Below are 19,995 nucleotides of genomic sequence, written 5' to 3'. Positions count from 1 at the left end.
AGAGGGCTCTCGGAAGCCTGTGCTTGCTGGGACTGGCTGGGGACTTGTAATTGCCCCAGTGAGATGCTGAGGCCTTTTGAGGGCCAGCCGGCCTGAACATCTTATTCACCCCACCTGCTCTGAGGAGTTGACTGCCCATTTGCCCTGTTCTGTAATGGCTAGTTTCTGCCGTACGGAGGTGATGAACTGGAGAAATGTCTTCTCAGTTGGAGGAGTCCTGATAGGGCAACATCTTCTGGCCTGGATGGTGAGTTTGATGCAGTGTGAGCAAGTTCAGGCCCCGGTAAACATTTTTGGGGGGCCTCTCAACAAGGGCCAACTGGTTAAAAATATTTACACAAGATAAAAATAAACATAACAGTCTTAGTTTTGTTAATAAGGAATATGGTAATATTTGCACCTGTTGACAATATTGCAATCCAATGACTAATAATAATCTAAGCACCAGCATGATCGCCGCCGAACTAACCACAGTAGTATTATGTATATCGCACAACCTACAAACGTGATTGTGTATAACAAGTTGAGGCTGAGCTGTCATACTGTCAATGTGCAGGAGCGAATATTCGTAGAGACTTGGAAATACTCAGAAATGTTCGTCTCATGCCATAGTTCGCAAGCTGCTGTTCAGAGCTGTACATGTATTGAATATGAAGTGCATATTTTGTTAAGAATTATAGATAGGCGACTCCCAACTTGAGCCGGGGTTACATTCTGGGCAGCTGGACACATCAGCGAAATGCACTTAAGTGGGGAGCCTCAGCAGAGAGGGGAACTAGGGCGATTTAAGAGGCATTGGACACACATTTTTATTTTATACTGCACTTTTGCCTCCAGATAACCAGAAAGGGCAGGCAACAGCGCAACCAAGCAATACAGCTTTCCGTCCAACAGCTGCTGAGTGAGATACTGCAGCAGCTGTAAAAACTCTGTGCGCCATTTTGGAACCCACAGGTTCTTTTTTTAAAAAGCCTTTTAAACCTTTATTTCTGGACTTTTGGCTCACTGGCATCCTCTTAGGGCTCTGGGGAGAGTCTCATGAGCCACAAGGACTTTCCAGCTCTCTCCTGCCATTTCCAGATTTGAATTGATTGATTGATTGATTGATTGATTTCCAGGCGACCACGTATACACGACCACACATAAGTGGCGAGATGCCTCTAAAACATACTCAAGATAGTCGGGTCCTGAGTCCCCTTCCAGACCACCAGGTCCCAGTAATTTGTACCAGCTCCCCTCCCCTCTCGTCACCCCGAGTGGTAATGTCTCCTGTCCCTCTGAGCCAGATAGAGGATTGTGTCCAGAGAACACAACATCCTCGGCTGTAGTCTGAAGTGGTAATGGTGCTTAAATTTTGCATGCTTAAATTAGTCCCCTCCGTGTGTGTGTGTGTGTGTGTGTGTGTGTGTAATCATGGGAATAAGGTACGGTTTGATTGCTGGTAAAACATGCACGTCTGAGACAATATGGTCCCCCAAGGACTGGACCATCTGCCATTTTGATCATTCTCGAATCGCTCCCCGAATGCATTTGAAGTGCTTGCCAACCCACCATTCAAACTAGATGGGCCATAGCCTTGTATGGCTTACATTTACTGCAGGATGCGATCCTATTTGATGGTGAATTTCGTCCCTGAGAGGGCAGCCAAGAAAGTGGGGTCATCAGAGGGTCAGAATGGATGATGGTCTGCTCCCTAGCAATGGAAGATCAAGTCCCCAGGTGGTTCTGTTTTGATCCTGTTGGTACTTCAAGGGATGGATGACTCATAGGGATTTCCGTGCTGGGGGTTGGATAGCAGAAGGCGACAGCGATAGCGTGACGTAAGATCCTTCTTTCTGACAAAGAGAAGCAGCTGGTCCCAGCTCACCCAGCTGGTCTGTGACTCAGACTCTGACTGTAGCAGTCATCTCTGGTGGGTTGGGCTGGTCAGTTTCACTTCCTCCACAGTGACAGGATCCACTGAGGTAGAAGCTAGGAATGGATGGATCTAGGTCTGTTTTGTGTGCCCTTAATCACGGGTCGGACCCGTCCCATTATTTTTGCGGATTAAAAAAAAAAAGGCATTTTTATTGTACGCATTTTAATAAATTCTTCTAAAATGCCTAAAATAATGTATTATACACATTGCATTAAAGTACTGTAAAGTTGTGCCATCAAATCAACTAATATTCAGGAAGGTTATCCTGTGGAGATTATTCTTCTGAAAATAAATATTTCCTCCGTTAAAATACACGTTTTTACACTTGTCCTTGGATTTCCCCCTAAAATATGCATGTTTGTAAAATGTGTGTGTGTGTGTGTTTTAAAAAACAAATCTACCTTGCAATATTTGGAGACTTGAATACTCTTCCAAAGAGCTGAGTCCTAATCTGCATGTAAATCCAGCTTGATTCGCTTTGAAATCAGAGCAAATAACTCTTTGCTACACCTTGTGTGGAGGCCTTGGTTCCATTCCAGTCAGGTGAAACATGGCACACAAGAATTTTTCTGGGGACTTTTTATAAACCAAAGGCAAGCTTCCCGAAGGGAAACCCATCTGCTCTGGACCTCCTACGGAGTCAACCATTGTCCAAAAGTCCCTTCCTGTCTCCCTTGTGGTTTATTTTTAAATATAACTGGAAATCCAGCAATAAAATAACAGGACCTTGTTGGTCCCAGATAAATGGCAGCTTTCTATTCCCTTTCGCACCCAACTCCTTGCTATAAAGCAGTGTCCTCGTGTTTAGTGGAAAAGCCACTACCCTGTTAGCACTGTGAGACAGTGGCGTAGCGTGGGGGGTGCAGGGGGGGCCGGCCGCACCGGGCGCAACATCTGGGGGTTAGGGTTAGGGGGCGCAAATCCATGGGTTAGGGGGCGCAAATTACTTGCCTTGCCCCGGGTGCTGACAACCCACGCTACGCCACTGCTGTGAGAAGAGGATGCTGGACTAGCAGGGCCAGTTGAGAGGCTTCCTAAAATACGTATTTTATTTTCTGTGTGCATCTTATGTATTTATTTGAAGAATTTTTCCCCTGCTCTTTCATGGACACTCCCAAATACCTTGGACGATTGTCCCACACACCCAATAGCTCTGGACAGCTTGAAGGACATACTGTGGCAGGGGCCTCCTTGGCACAAAAGGAAGCTCTAAACAATCCTAATCCTGCACCATCCCTCCCTTCCCGTAATGATTAATCCAGCCCCAGACAGAGCCCCATAAGAAACAGGCCTCCCCCCGCCCCCACTGAGAGCTCTGTGAAAATGAAAAACAAGCAGCCTCCCTTTGGATGGGAGAGCCTGCTGGAGAAGACAAATATTTGCAGTGGAGCATTATTCATGGCATGGTCTTGGAGGCAGGCGTCAGAGGGATTGGGCCATGCTGGAGACAGCAGATGGCCCCCTTGCTTCTCATTAGCTGTTTGTTTATTTTGCAGAGGGAGGCTTTGGGGTTTTTTGAGGGCGGGAAGGAAACAACCCTGAATCGGAAACAAAGAAAGGAATTACTTCCTTTGTGGCTCTCGGTGGGGCCTAGGGACCCTCCCGGTGGACACGCCACAAAATTGTTATACAAAACTTTGGGGTTGGCTTTTATAGCCCTCCCCCCCCCATTCAGTGTCCTCCTTAAAACTGCAGCAGCTGGAAGGACAGTTGTTTCAAAAATATACGCAAAAAGATTGATTTGGTTACCTGTGGCAACACGGCAAATTCTGAAACGGTAGTTCCCAGCGCCACACACATTGCTTGACCCCCACAATCAGTGGCGCTGCGAGTGTCACATGCCACCCCAATCTCTGAGTGTCAAGAGACTCCAGAGGTTTCAGGCATCTGCCCAGGTTCAGTTTCCTCCAAACGAAGGTCAGCGGAGACTGTGGTGTCTTTAGGATGCATGGTTTTATTTATACAGATATACAACCTGAGCACTGAATGGAGGGGCTCACAACTTTCACTGAATGGAGCACTGAATGGAGGGGCTCACAACTCACAACTTTATTAACTCCCCAACTTTCCTGCTTCTCCATTAGTCACAGCTTTGGATCCAGCACAGAGCAAGCAGGTTTCTGTGTATCCAGCTTTCCACCTTGCTTCCATGCCTTGATTAGGGTAATCTACCGCATCTGTTGTCGTGGTAAGATTCGAATGCAGGTCTTCCGGGCTCATAACTCATATTGCGGGCCGCACCAGCTTCTAAAAGCCCAGGCCTTCTTGATACCCCCAGACTCTCTGCTGCTCAGGGACTGACAGTGCGTCTGTTCCTTTGTATCTGCCTTCCTTTGAATTTTACTTTCCGCTGTTGAATTTTGATGTATATTTCAAAAGGCAATGATTTAACGAGTCTGTTGGTTCCTGCTTTCTCTCTCACTCGCTTTCCTGGCTCCCTTTCATCTGACAACCATCCTGAAGCATCTCGAAGCCACAGACTGTTTTCATGTCGTGGGACTTCAGAGAGATGGGAAAGGGGGGCGGGCGCCAGGAAGCTGGTGGACCAGCACAAAAAGCCTTTACTCATTCAAGCCGTGTGCCATGGCAAACGCGTCTCTCTCCCTGCCACTTTGTCACCGTAATTGCCAGCCCGGATGAGAGCAGACAAATGCATTGAGGCTAGAACTGTCGACAGCTGCTAACCATGAGAACTAAATGGAGCTGCCATATTTAATGGCAGTCTATCTGAGAATTTCAGGTGCTGGGGAGGGGGTCGAACAGGGAAGGGCCCATATACCTGAAGGAGCGTCTCCACCCCCATCATTCATCCCAGACACTGAGGTGCAGCTCCGAGGGCCTTTTGGCGGTTCCCTCACTGCAAGAAGTGGGGCTCCAGGGAGAGGACAGGGAAGGGTTGGGTCCTTCTAAATATTGTTGCAGGATGAGCACTTTTAGTTGAAAAAGTTGTTATCTTTTTTAAAATGTATTTTAAATTTAGCGTTTTGTATGCTTTTATAACTGTAAGCCTCTTTGAGACATTTTACGTAGCAATAATAAATACAACAAATTATCATTGTTATATTAGGGGGAAATGGGAAAAAAAAACATATTAGGCAAAATAAAAGTCAAGTGTGTGTGTATTAGCAGAAATTAATCTTAAAGGCTGATGAGGACTTTTTTTAAAAGAAAAAATAAATAAAAACCTGATCTGAAAAATTAGCAAACTGAAGTGAGAAGTGAGAAATTGAAATCAACCTGTTGGTCCACCTATATCCTACCAGTGTTGAAATAATATCCACCTGCTAGTCCAGTCAGCTCCTGTACACAGGAATTGAGTTGGGAGGGGGCATCTTATCCTTTGCCTCAAAAAGCTTTAGTCCAGCCCTGCATCTGGCAGGGAGCTTCTTGTGATCTTACAAATCCATATCAGCATATATGCTATACTGCTAGCTTTGCTGGTGGGATCTAGGACTTCCAATTCCCTGTGCAAACCAATAGCAGAAACACAGGAGAGTCTGTTTGAAAACATCAGCGCAAGATCTGACCAGATGTGCAAGATGACACAGACTTCATCCTTTCTTCCCCCCCCCCCCCCGAGATTGATTCCAACCTCTGTTGTGGCTCAGAGAGTGTGTGCTTTTGGAGACAGGGAAAATGATGCAACTCTGTGCTCAGGTAACACACGAGCCCCAGATCTGAATCCGTTCCAGGCTGGTTTTGGAACACAAACCGTCTTTGCCATCCCCATGGGCGATGTGTGCCGGGAGACAGGTAAGGGGGAACGCTACCCGGCTGATTTCCCTGGATCCTTCCATCCCTTTGGATGCAGCAGAAACCAGCTTGGGTGGCTTCTGGAAGAGGCTTGGGCAAGTTGATAGGGAAGGCTATCAGTGGCTATAAGTCAGGATGGCTGGGTCCTCCCTCCATCATCAGAGGCAGGATGCTGGGGATCATGCGCAAGAGAGAGTTGTTATGCTCATATTCCACCTGCAGGCTTCCCATAGGTATCTTGTGGGTCAGTGCTGGAATTGGCGGCCTTTGGCTCTTCTCATTCCTCCGCATCCACCCGCCCTGTGGAACTCCCTCCCACCAGATGTCAAAGAGAACAACAACTACCAGACTATTAGAAGACATCTGAAGGCAGCCCTGTTTAGGGAAGCTTTTAATATTTAACAGACCACTGTATTTTAATACTTTGTTGGAAGCCACCCAGAGTGGCTGGGGAAACCCAGCCGAATGGGCGGGGTATAAATAATAAACTATTATTATTATTATTATTATTATTATTATTATTATTATTATTATTATGTAGGGCTGGGAATGCCCCCTGACTGAAACCCTAGAGAGGCGCTGCCAGTCCGTGTGGACAATACTGAGTGAGATGGGTCCATGGTCTGACTCTGCGTAAGGCAATGTCTTATGTTCCTGTGCTCCAGGTGTTTACATTAAGGAAGGGCTGTAGCATCTGCTTTGCAGTCAGAAGGTCTTCGATTCAGTCCCTGGCATCTCCAGGTAGGACTGGGGATTTCTCCTACCTGAAACCATAAAACAGAATAATAGAATCATGGAATTGTAGAGTTGGAAGGGACCCAGGGGTCATCTAGTCCAACCCCCTGCAATGCAGCAATCTCAGCTAAAGCCTCCATGACAGATGACCATCCAACCTCTGCTTTAAAGGAAGAAGGGCCCACCAGCTCACAAGGGAATGCATTCCACTGTCAATCAGCTGTCAGAAAGCACTTCTTGATGTTTACTCAAAACCTCCTTTCTTGTAACTTCAAGTCAGTGGTTTGAGTCCTATGCTCCAGAAAACAAGCTCGCTCCATCTTCCTTGTGACAACCCTTTAGGTATTTGTATATGGTTATCATATCTAAGGTAAAGGTAAAGGGACCCCTGAAAATGAGGTCCAGTTGTGGCCAACTCTGGGGTTGCGGCGCTCATCTCGCTTTATTGGCTGAGGGAGCCGGTGTACAGCTTCCGGGTCATGTGGCCAGCAGGACTAAACCGCTTCTGACAACCAGAGCAGCGCACGGAAACACCGTTTACCTTCCCGCCGGAGCACTACCTATTTATCTACTTGCACTTTGACATGCTTTCGAACTGCTAGGTTGGCAGGAGCAGGGACCGAGCAGCGGGAGCTCATCGCGTCGCGGGGATTCGAACCGCCGACCTTCTGATCAGCAAGTCCTAGGCTCTGTGGTTTAACCCACAGCGCCACCCGCGTCCCTATTATATCATACCTGTCGGTACAATCCTGAGTTGGGTAGGCTGCAATGGTCCGAAGCGGCTTCCTCTGATTCTTTGCATTGCACGTTGGAAATTTACGCAGAAATGAAGAGCCGGGCTTTGTGCGTTGCAGTGATGCAGTGCTCCTCCCGAGAAAGAGTTGGGGGTGGGGAAACTACCCAATGTAACAGCAAACAAGGCAAAATAGGTAGCCGTGTTTGTGTGTCGGGGGAAGGAGCTGGCTGTCTCTTCCGCACTACCTGAGCGCCGACACTCAAGGTGAACTGCTCAATTATTGAACGGTGGAGCACGTCTGGAGACCATGAAATATTCAAGAGCCCTCGGATGCCAAGCTGAGCCCACACAGGGCTTTTGCCTGAGAGGAGAATGAATGGAAGCTGCCCCTTTTCAGATCAGTTTGTTCCTCCGCTTCAACAAGCAGGAGGAAAAGTGGGGCATCCTTTGGGTGGGTCCAAGGCAGAACGTATGAAGGCTGGGTCAGGCCAAAGGAGGCTCATCTAGTCTAGCATTCTGTTCTCGCAGTGGCCAGCCAGATGCCCGTGGGAAACCCACAGGCAGGACTTGAGTGCAATGGTGCTCTTCCCACCTGCGATTCCCAGCAATTGGTATTCAAAGCATTATTGTCTTCAGCTGCAAAGCCAGAGTATCACTCCTGTGAACAGAAAGAGGCCAGGCCTGCACCGGAGACAAATGAAGAGATGGGTGCCTCTGAGCATGCGTAAAGAGGACCTTACATATGAAAATTGTAAAACATCAGACGTTAAATCAGTTTCCCGATACTGCAAGTGAAAATCCAAAAGCATAGGAGAATGAGGATGTCTTTGCCTGGTGCCTAGAAGCGGGCAATATTGGCACCAAGCAAGCCTTCTAGGGGAGAAGCATTCTGTGGCCGAGGGGTCACCACTAGAAAAGGCCCTGACTACCCGCTTCCTTTGGAAGAGGCACACAGAGAAAAAGCCTCTAATGATGATCTGAGGCCCTGGGTCTGTTCATTTGGGGATATGAGGTCACTCAGCTGGATCAATATTTGAACTAGGCGGCTTACTTCCTCCTTCTTCCTCCTCTTTGTAAAGATCTTTTATATCCTTTGATAACATACTGCGTATAAGGTCTGGTCTGAATAGAGACATTGGATTCTTCTCTCATTATACATGATATAGCTATTTTTAGCCATCTCACCCCTTGCGTTTTCCTGCAACACCAGTTGCAGTCATTAACAGTCGTCAGCCAATCACCCATTCCCACCATCCTTCTGAGTAATACCCCTCCACACCCTCTCACTATATATAAGGGTCTGGTGGCTTCTGTTTCAGTGAATCTGAAGAAGTGTGCATGCACACGAAAGCTCATACCCAGAACAACCTTAGTTGGTCTCTAAAGTGCTACTGGAAGGAATTTTTTGGTTTTGTTTCGACTACGGCAGACCAACACAGCTACCTACCTGCATATAAAACAGAGAGAAAATTAAAAGACGAAAAAGCAAACCCTAAAATGGGCACATAAAGTACAATTACATATGCGTTAAGTGACAAAGTCCAAGTCAATGAACGTTAAAAGCAGGAATAAAAGTTATCTTCACATAAAGAATGAATATTTGTCTCATTTGATTGTCAAGTGTAGTTCCAGATTTGCCAGGCGTGTGACTAAGGTTGTCTTGAAAATGGTGCTTTTTCTGTATATGTCACAAAGGATATAAAAAAATGTCTGAAGCTTCCAGTCCTTTGTCAACATGTCAGGTGATGATGATGATGATGGTGATTAACCCTCCCTTCACATTGAGGTCCCAGGGTGTGTTACAACATTAAAACACAGCATTTAAAACAGTTCAAAATAATTGGCAATCATAAAAACAAGGTGGGTCCTAAAAGTATACACTTCAGGTGTCAAAAGCCAGTGTCAAGGGTGAAATGAGGCATAATTTTCTCCATTGCAGGTATATTAGAGAGTGAGTGGAACCAAGCATGCAGGGGAAGATTTGGGGCTGTTTTCCACTGAGTTGCAATTACTAATTAAGCTGCCAAGATTATATATAAAGCCAATTCTTTCAACAAATGCATCTGCATTTGCATCATCAAAAATACCCAGCAACATTCATTTTGGGCAGCAAACTAGGGGGCTTTTAGATTTGGAGCTGAGCCTGTTAAGTGAATCCACACATGAGCTGCCACATCTCAGCTCTCGGGAGCAACCGGTTTTTCCCCTGGGCACATTCTAGAAGGCAAAGGTGTGGATTCTGAAATGTCGCGAAATTTCAGAGGTGTGCAAAAATTGCACTTCCGTACTAACCTTCCGTACTAACACCACCTTTCTGGCTCCGGCTCTGCTCACCTCCCAGCCTGACATGCCCACATACCCTACTGAGCGTAGCTGAGTCACCACGATATCTTCCCAACGGGATGCTTTGCATTCCTTGAAGGCAGATGAAGGAGAATTATTGATGGCCTCATTACCCAAGCTTCTGCCTGCATGGGGGGAACCCCAGGGTGCTGCCAAGGGGCGAGAAATGAGAAGGAATGCTCAGCATCACGTAGGATCAGGCTCTAAGCATTACCCAAAGGCACATTTATTTGTGGGTGGGCACAAGTGGGTGGTTGACCCTGTTATTGCAGCTTCTCGTGGGCCCTGTGTCTACAGCCTAACACAGGAAAGTGCATTCACTGACGGGAAGTGGAAGAGAAATCCAGATAACAGCAGTCCAGCTTCAGTAGGGATACACCAGCCCTGCTCTTGAATGAAATAACAGGAATCTATTGCAGCTGCCGGGATGTGGGTGGCGCTGTGGGTTAAACCACAGAGCCTAGGACTTGCCGATCAGAATGTCGGCGGTTCGAATCCCTGCGATGGGGTGAGCTCCCGCTGCTCGGTCCCTGCTCCTGCCAACCTAGCAGTTCGAAAGCATGAAGTGCAAGTAGATAAATAGGTACCGCTCCAGCAGGAAGGTAAACGGCATTTCCGTGCGCTGCTCTGGTTTGCCAGAAGTGGCTTGGTCCTGCTGGCCACATGACCCAGAAGCTGTACGCTGCTCCCTCGGCCAGTAAAGCAAGATGAGTGCCGCACCCCCAGAGTTGTCCATGACTGGACCTAACAGTCAGGGGTCCCTTTAGCTTTACCTAGACGTCCCTAGAAGTGCAACGTTTACACTGACTTACTACCCTCCCTGGAACCCCTTTGGCACCCACACCATAACATTTCTGGCGGAACTGATAGCTGCACGAGAGCTTCTGAGCAGGAGCAGTCTATCTGCTGTGTGAGGACTTGGGATTTCAATGTCCTCAGCTGTGCTGATTTCACCCCATAGGGGTGTGAAGCTAGAACACAGTAAGCTGCCTTATGCTGAGGGCTCACCTGCTCCTCCTTCCATGTCGTGTTTCTAGGTGCAAATCTGGGATTTCCATTGGGTTTTGTTTGTTTTCTGTCCCAGCACTTTCCCTGGGAAAACCTCAATGGCAATTGAGTTTTCTACATATTTCCATTTGCTTCGATTCAGCAGTAAAACATGGATTTTTTTCAGGGAGAGCACCAGAACAGAACGAAACTCGACCTCTGCCTGTAAACCACAGGGCAAAGTAAGTGTGGGTGAGCCCTGAAACGCACCACTGGTCCATCTAGCTCTGTATTGTCTACACTGACTGGCAGAAGCTTTCCCCTGCCTTACCTAAATACCTATAAATAATAATAAAATCAGTGCTTTTTTCGGGGGGGGGGGGGAGGTGCCGGTACTTAACACACAAGTGAGGGCTCTGAGACACCTGCCAGAGCATCTCTCCTCCCTCCCTAAGCTGGGCGGAAGCTTCCCGGGCTCAGGGAAGGAGGCACGAGGCAAGGAAAAATGCTCAGAATAAAATGATAATGCTGATAATGGTGATGAGAATAATACCTGGCAACTGAACCTGGGAGCTTCTGCATGCAAAGCCGTGGCTGTTTCATTGACCTCCCCTTCCTCCTCCCCTAATAGAGAGCCTGGCCTGCAATATAGACAGGATTGTGGGGCTGGGCTTATGCAAGGCTGCTCAGTGCAGCAACGGGCATGGCCAGAATCCTGTTTCTTTTTGAGGGGGTTGGCAAAGCTCCTGCCGAGCTGCTGGGCGCTTTAGCTGCTCCGAGAGCACAAAGGAAACAAAGGGAAGGCCCCCCCATCTCCTCTTCTCCCCGCCTCTCCAGGATGTTTCACCCGATGCTATAAATCATTGAGCTATCGACCCACTGACTCTTGAGGCCTGGCAGCCGGAGAGAGGGGGCCTCTGGTTGCGAGCAGAGAGCAGCGTCCAGCTCCTTTGGCTGGCCCGTAACTCAGAGTTAATGGGCCATGAAAGCTGTGGAAGCCAGGCTGAATCACCCAATAAATACTCGGCCGGGCCTCTTAAGTCAATTGGGAAGGAAAAACAAAGGGGCCCTTTTCGCACAGAGGCCAAGCGTCAGAGATAAAAAGCAGCACCTGGGCAGGGAGACCTGTTTGCCCTGGCTATATTTCCCCCTCCTCCTCCTCTCTCTTTCTGTCTCAGGCCAATGGCCCACTCACTCCAGCATCCTCTTCTCAGAGCACACGAACCCTCCATCCTCCTGTAGTTTCCAGCAAGTGCTATTCAGAAGCATTGCTGCCTCCAACTGCAAAGGCAGAGCAGAGCTGTCATGGCTAGGTAAAAGTAAAGGTAAAGGGACCCCTGACCATTAGCTCCAGTCATGACCGACTCTGGGGTTGCGGCGTTCATCTGACTTTATTGGCAGAGGGAGCCAGTGTACAGCTTCCGGGTCATGTGGCCAGCATGACTAAGCCGCTTCTGGCGAACCAGAGCAGCGCACGGAAATGCCGTTTACCTTCCCGCCAGAGCGGTACCTATTTATTTACTTGCATTTTGACGTGCTTTCGAACTGCTAGGTTGGCAGGAGCAGGGACCGAGCAACGGGAGCTCACTCCATCGTGGGGATTCGAACCACCGACCTTCTGATTGGCAAGTCCTAGGCTCTGTGGTTTAACCCACAGCGCCACCCGCGTCCCTTTCTGTTACGGCTAGTCGCCATCAATAGCCTTCTGTTCCATGACTTTGTCCGGTCCTCCTGCAAAGCCATCCAAGTTGGTGGTCATCGCTGCCTCCAGTAGGAGAGAGTTCCATAGTTTAACTACGCACCGTGCGAATGAGTACAAAACCCTCCCTGGATGCTAGGTGCCTGATCAGATTTGCCTCCCCACCCCACCCCCACTGAAATGCCTGGGTTGTTTTGGGGTTTTTTAATTGCATGAGAGCCTAAGTGTGAATCTACCTAAGGAGATGAAAGAGACCGGCTGGGCTTCTGCAGCACGCTTGATCTTTCCAAAAGATTTGTCTGTGACGCGCTCTCTGTGGGGCTTTCCTGGAAGGCGACTTGGTCCAAAATGCAGTAGCCAGAGCTCAGCAAATGTCCGTTTTTAAACAGTTATCATCATCATCATCATCATCATCATCATCATCATTATATTGATTCCCCCCTCTGACTGGCTTTCAACACAGATAAAATACAAAAGCTAATCACCGAATCGTAATGAAATTCAAATAGCGTTAAAAACACACACAAAACCCAAATCTATTGAAATACAGATGATAAAAATAGCAGAGCATTATAAAATCCCTTTCCTTTTTTAAAAAACAACAACAACCATTTCCCAAAGGTGTGTCAGAATAAAAGAGTCTTTGTCCATCAGCAGAAGGACAGTTGCCAGTTTGTTTCCAAGCCCGATTCAAGGACCTCACATTAGTGTCTAAAGCCCCGAAAGGCCCCCAGATATCTGTAATACCTTCTCTCTCCTTCCCTACGGACACTTTTAGGTGCCCTCTTGGTAGTTCCACTGCCCTCAGAAGTTTGGGGGTGACAGCTGGACAAGGGCCTTCCCTGTGGCGGCCCCTCAGTTGTGGAAATCTCTCCCGACTACCATGTGTCTGGCACATTCATTGCATGGCTTTCACCCTAAGGTGAAGATGCAAATCTTTACCCAGGCTTTGGCCACCTGAGAGAAAGAGATTTTAGGACCCACCCTGTTTTTTTGGATGGTAATTTTTTTTAATTGAGTTTAATGTTCTATTTTTATAATAGTCTTTTAAAAAAAATAAAAATAAATCATTTTCTAATTTTGCAAATATTTTAACGAAAAGAAAAGAGTATTTACACAATCCATCTACAAATGCCACATCCTCCTCAACCCCCTCCCCACCTTTCTGTGGTTACTTATTTTATATCTCTTACCAATGCATATCAAATTCAAACTTATTTACTAATTTTCCTTTTGTATCCCCTTTAAGTTATTCTTACTGCACGTTTTTATGTGAATCCTGCTAATGTTCTAAGTTGTTTACATCTTCAAATAGTCCGTACATTTCCGCCATTCTGCATTAAAAAGTCTCTCTTCTTGGTTTCTTATTCTCCAGGTAAGTTTTGCCATTTCAGCGCAGTCCATAAATTTTCGTTGCCAATCGTCCTTCATTAGAGTTGTTTCTTCTTTCCATCTCTGGTCATAAATCATTCTGGCAGCCATAGCAGAGTACATAAATAGTCCCCCCCCCCTGTTCTTTGGGTACCTCTTCACCAATTCTATCTAAAAGAAAAGCTTCTGTTGTTTTTTTTTAAAGTTATCTTTAGCATTTCCCCCAACTCATTATAGATCATTTCCCAGAAAGCTTTAGCTACCTTACATTACTCTTTTTTTATAATGTTCTGATCTGTCCTGGGACGCTGAAGTGAAGGGCAGGTAAGAAATGCAATGAGATGATGATGATGATGATGATGATGACACAAAAAAAGCCAAAATCAAATTCTCACTCGACCGTGAAGCTCACCGGGTGACCTTGGCAGGCCAGTCACTGTCTCTCTCAGACCACCTTCCTCACCGGGTTGTTGTTGAGATTAAATGTAGCGGCGGAGAACTCTGCACGCCTCCTTGAGCTCCTTGGAGAAAACCGGAGGGCTATAAGGGCATTAATTTTTTAACAATAAATTCATCGAATCATAGAACCTTAGAGTTGGAAGGGACCCTAAGCATCATCTAGTCCACCAGGCAGGAATCACAACTGAATAATGGGCAATGGTGGGAGGATGAAACCACGAGTATTCCTGACTAACTCTGTCCCCCACGTTCTTTGCTTTGTCTGCTATGGCAGGTATTCCGAAGAGGAGATCCGTCAGAAAGTGGGGACCTTCCGGCAAATGCTGATGGAAAAAGAGGGTGTTCTCACCCGCGAGGACCAACATGGGCGGCAAATGTGAGTAGGAAGGGATAGCTGGTACCAATTGCTTGCCTGGCCAATGTGAATACACCTGTTGATATATAGAGCCAGTGTGGTGTAGAGGTTAAGAGCGATAGACTCGTAATCTGGTGAACTGGGTTCGCGTCTCCGCTCCTCCACATGCAGCTGCTGGGTGACCTTGGGCCAGTCACACTTCTCTGAAGTCTCTCAGCCCCACTCACCTCACAGAGTGTTTGTTGTGGGGGAGGAAGGGAAAGAAGAATGTTAGCCGCTTTGAGACTCCTTTGGGTCTCAAAGCGGTATATCAAATCCAAACTCTTCTTCTTCTCTTCTATATATCTGTATAGGCGCTGGGATCCTCATTGCAAACTCTGCCTCTTTTAATATCTCCCTCCTGGTTTCCAGTGTGCCTGAGCCCACAGAGCCTAGTTTCCCTTGAACTTCTTGCATCTAGAAAACTAACGTGTCAGGGCAAAGGATTCCCACCCCCACAAAAGAACTCCTTGCATGTAGAAAACTAGCGTGTCAGGGAGAAAGTTGGGTTTGAAAGCTTCCAGGTCAGGCAACCCAGCGGCTCATTTTCACTATCCTTGCAGACTGCTTTCCCCCTGCCCTTGAAGACAGAAAGGTGCAGCCAAGCTGGTTGGTTCCCTTCCTGATGGACTGATTGCTCTCACGGACCACGGCTTGGCCTCCCTGCCCCCACTTGAGAGGCCCTCTCCATCAGTAACGCTTCTGAGCTTTCCCAGGATTGATAGTGACTTAGCTGGCGTGCCGGCAAAGCGCATATTATAATCCATTAGCCAGCACTGGGGGAGGGCATAGAAGAAACCAGGTCACTGAGGAGGACAGGAATAGAGCTTGCTGATTCATTGCACAGGAAGGCCTCGTTTGGGTGGGGGAACTGGGGAGCACGGGGAACTTGGGCAAAAGGTAGAGCAGTTTGTGCGGTCCAGGGTATCGTATCACTTTAATCATACCTTCCAACTTTTTCCAATGCAAAACCGGGATATGTAGTTTCCGGCTTGTGCTGCTGGGAGAGTCATATGCCCTACACCTTGCTCTCGCCCCAAAAACGTGCATTTGGGGTGAGCTCTTGTGTGGTGCCCAAAAACCGGGCAACCCAGTCAGACGGGAGGCATTTAAATAAATATTAGTATTACAAAATTATGCATGGCATGGATAAAGTGGATAGAGGAAATGTTTTTCTCGCTCTCTGAAAACACTATTTCTCATGAAGCTGAATGTTGAATGGTTGTCTGAAGACAACTTCTTCCTCTTCTTTGGCGATCACTCGTAGCCGAGTAAGACTGTCTTCCATAAACACGGTTTTAACAATGAGTCCGTAAGTGACTGTGGAGGCCAATTCTGGATCCACACGTCCTTCCACAGTGGGGACATTGGTTCCCGGGCAGGAGTTGATCACGGTGTGGATTTGCCAAGCGTGCCCCCCTCTTAGCACATAGTTGAACTATGGAACTCACTTCCCCAAGAGGCAGTGATGGTCTGTGTAATAAACGGAAATCTGCCCTTATTCCCTTATGGGGGACATAAGAGCCCTTATAGAGTCCTTTGCAGGTTCTCCATTGGTCGGAGAAAAGAACAGGGCCCAACCAGAGAATATTGAGAAGCAAAGCAGCTAGTAAGCCTGATCTTTATTGAACTGTTGCAACAGGGTGCCCCCTTCACACGCAGGAGGAGGAGGACCCAGAACCCAGGTGTGCCCGCCCTTATATAGACATTTTAAATTGCCCGCTTTGGAGTCCAAGACTATCCCCAGAAACATTATACATACATCACAGAAGGGGTGTAGCTCAAGACCACCACCCAGACACTTCATACCTACAACACAGAAAGGGCGGTCTACAACAGAAATCTAAGTGTGTCGTTTATCTCCTGTCTGGCAGATTACCTGTTAATGCTTACTTGGTTGGGGAGCCTGGCCAGTCTTTTGTAGTGACAAATACTTATTGTATTTTTTGCACCATAACACTCACTTTTTTCCTCCTAGAAAGTAAGGGGAAATGTCTGTGCGTGTTATGGAGGGAATGCCTACGGGTGGCATGCCTACGGATTTTCCTCCTCTAAAAACTACGTGCGTGTTATGGTCGGGTGCGTGTTATAGAGCGAAAAATACGGTAGTTCCTGGGCCAGGTCACAGGCTCACCCTATTCATACACAGATATACCCTTAAGATAGGTTTTGTGAATGAAAAGACAATGAGGAGGCTTTTCCATTTTCCTTTGACCTTGCAGAGAAAACATTTGGTCAGCTTGGGAACCAAAATGGCTCCAGGACTGCCCTCCTGTGCTGCCTCAGACATGTGGCCCATACATTTATATATGTGTTTGCCTGACAAATCCATGAACATATATATATATATATAGACCTTTTTTAAAAATTCCATCACCAACTTGGATGGCATTAAAATAGAATTGGATAAATTCATGGAGGAGACAGCTATCAGTGTCTACTAGCCATGATGGCTCTGCTCTGTCTCCACAGCTGGAGGCAGTAATGTTCCCTGTGGTCATCTGGTTGGCCATTGTCAGAAGAGGATGCTTGGACTAGATGGGCCATTGGCCTGATCCAGCAGGCCCTTCTTATGTTCATCTTTCCACATTATTTCTGGATTGGAATAGGGAACTCACTCAATAATCGATCGGTTTGTAGCAGCCCCAGCAAACCGTATCGTGGAAAAACATGGGAGTCTCATGCCCTCTGCCCTTGTGTGTCTGCCTTTGCAAAACCGTAAGCGCTTATAAATATCAAGGCTGGCAAATGGTTTTGAGAAACTGACTCACTCCTCTTTTGCCTGGCATCCCCAGGGAAAAAGCTGAGAGTGGGAAATTATAAGGGGAGGCCACAACAGCCTGCAGACACAGCCCAGGAAGCATTAATCTCTGTCGCTAAGGGAGCTTAACCCAATTACAAACCGAGTGAATAATTGGCTGCTTTAAGGGAAATGAACCCCATTTGGCTCAGAAAATACAACAGAGACATCAGTGGGGTGGAGAAGCAGGGAAGGAAGCATGGCTGTCACGGTAAAGCCTATTCATGGCTTTTGCCTGTGGTAACTGGAGTGCAAATTAGATGGCTGTGAATAGCACATGTTGGGGTTCAAAGGCGGGGGGACCCTTTATAAATGGCAGCAGGGTAAATGTACACCCATTCAGAGTGAGGGGGGACAAAATGCATTGCCCTCACTCTGCGTTGGCTTTGTGTTGTTCTCCCACACTCCAAACTCATAAACCGCAAGGGGAAGTGATGCCATCGTGCTTGCTGGTTCCTATATTCCTCTGAGTTCCTTGCATAAGAAAAGGTTTGAGAGAGTGTAGATTTCCACATTGTGAAATAGAAATCAAGCCCTCGCACTGTGATTGGGGGAAAGGTCTGATCAAGACTCTGTTTATTAAGACAAGGCAATTGCATTGGAGAACACCCCCATCAGCCAGGCTCTTCTCTGAGCTAATCAATAGGGTGATCTGCTTACATACAAATTTTATAGGGATGATAAAGTTGTCATAACCTGGTTAATAAGAAACCACAATAAATTGGCTTTGCGGGGGCACAGGAAAACAACATCGCGGGTCAAAAAACTGAAACATTCCATACTTCCTTCACTCTTTCACCTTTCCCCCCACTTTCAGGCTGACTCTCTCTTTCTTTTTATACTCTTAGAGTTTATCCATATTCCCCCTTGTCCCACTGGGGAAAACCACTCTTTAGCGCTCAATCGGAGAAAACAGCAATTTCCAACAGATTGCTGTTTGTTCTGATTTAAAGCTAAAGAGAGGTTTTTTCCTGGGAAGGGAGCAGGACAAGGGGAAAACTGCTCGGATCCATGCTTTCTAGACACAGGGCAAGTGGAAGTGTGGTTGAGCCCATCAAGAGAGATGTCCTTAAGACAGAAGCCGGCCTAGGCCCAGGGCAGGAGCAAGGTGGGGGCAGTGGGGGTGGCCCGCCCTAGGTGTCATCACCGAGGGGGGTGACATTCGTTCCCGCCGGCCACCCGCGACTCTCACCTACCCCGAGCCGTCAGGGGAATGGGGGTAGTTGCACAGTTTTTCAGCGCTTCGTTTTAACAGCCCTACACTCCCCGGCTGCTGGAGGAGGCATGCAGGCAGGGAGAGGATGGGGATAATAATAATAATAATAATAATAATAATAATAATAATAATAATAATTTATTATTTATACCCCGCCCATCTGCCTGGGTTTCCCCAGCCACTCTGGGCAGCTTCCAACAGAATATTAAAATACAATAATCTATTAAACATCAAAAGCTTCTTTAAACAGGGCTGCCTTCAGATGTCTTCTAAAAGTCTGGTAGTTGTTCTTCTCTTTGATATCTGGTGGGAGGGCGTTCCACAGGGCGGGCGCCACTACCAAGAAGGCCCTCTGCCTGGTTCCCTGTAACTTGACTTCTTGCAGTGAGGGAACCGCCAGAAGGCCCTCGGCATTAGACCTCAGTGTCCGGGTAGAACGATGGGGGTGGAGACGCTCCCTCAGGTATACTGGACCGAGGTTGTTTAGGGCTTTAAAGGTCAGCACCAAGGAGGCAGGCGAGCAAACAAGTGAAGGGTGGAGGGAAGGAGAGAAGCAGAAGCTCTATCAACTCACGACCCAAACCCTGCAACCCCCCAAAAAGCTCAACAGCTTTGGCCAATGACAATGGGCAAATAACAGCAGGTCCTTTTATACTGTGAGTAGATTGCAGTCTCTTGGGAGTCCAACTAGATTTTAATGTTTTTTTGGGGGGGTGACAAGAAATTTTCCTCACTGGGTACCACCTAACCTTGCTACGCCACTGCTCAGGCCTATTCCAGGCCCAAATCCTTGCAGAGCCCGGATCCATACACTCCACTTCTGCAATGTCCCCCTCCTCCTTTTGTCTTTGATGCAGAGTGATCGAGAACCATCACATGGTGGATGGCGAAGAATACATGATGCAGTACCCGGAGTACGGGAAGGGATGCCCTTTGCAGTGCGACTGCACCACCGACTGCTACCAAGACGATAGCAGTCACCGCGAATACAGGTGAGTCTCCTGTGAAGAACACAGGTCATTTCCCACGATTACAAGAAGGGTCTCTGTGAAAAGGCGTGGGGACTTATTCATGCTCTGATGGTGAGAAACAAACCCTTGGGCAGTACTGCCCCCTAGCTGTTGTGGCATTACTTGGGGGGGTTCTAAGAGGCAAGCAGGAGGCAGGAGGACATAGAGGCCAGGGGGTGGCAGTGGGGGGATGCTAAGAAGTGAGGGGGCGGTAGTGGGGCACTGTAGGTGGGCTGCCCCGAACCCATTGATCGCTTATTTACATTGACCAGTTTAGTGCCTAGAGCAAAACACCTTCCTCGCTTCGTATTTAAAGTTTTACTGCTCTTGATCACTTACAAAGCTATTTAATTTGCCACGTTTGTTTGTATTTACGGTTCCTGTCACAAGATAGCCAGTTATTGCAGATAGCCATTGATTTTTCTTATAAATTAGCTACCATAGGTCTGTGGTAAGCGAAGGTTTGTTCATGCCTGGTAAGGAGTTCTACATAAATAGCTCATGCTATAAATGTCCATCGCCCTTGCGTCTTTGTCAGTGAAAATATTTTTCATGCAACGTCTGGTGCCACTGG

General features: G+C 47.4%; 1 protein-coding gene across 4 annotated transcripts in view; it reads left to right on the top strand.

Moving 5' to 3' along the window:
* SRRM3 (serine/arginine repetitive matrix 3) overlaps positions 1 to 19,995 on the top strand; it is a 95,681-nt gene that overhangs the window by 52,197 nt on the left and 23,489 nt on the right. For all 4 annotated transcript variants that reach the window (XM_082201494.1, XM_082201496.1, XM_082201493.1 and 1 more), the window contains exons 4-5: positions 14,276 to 14,377; positions 19,269 to 19,403. In XM_082201494.1, the coding sequence (XP_082057620.1) occupies positions 14,276 to 14,377; positions 19,269 to 19,403 (237 nt within the window). The remainder of the gene's footprint in view (positions 1 to 14,275; positions 14,378 to 19,268; positions 19,404 to 19,995) is intronic.

This window comes from Podarcis vaucheri (assembly GCF_965113315.1).
Source record: "Podarcis vaucheri genome assembly, chromosome: 15".
Lineage (NCBI taxonomy): Eukaryota > Metazoa > Chordata > Lepidosauria > Squamata > Lacertidae > Podarcis > Podarcis vaucheri.
The sequence above is the reverse complement of the archived record's forward strand: the minus strand, read 5'-3'. Positions and strand labels throughout refer to the sequence as shown.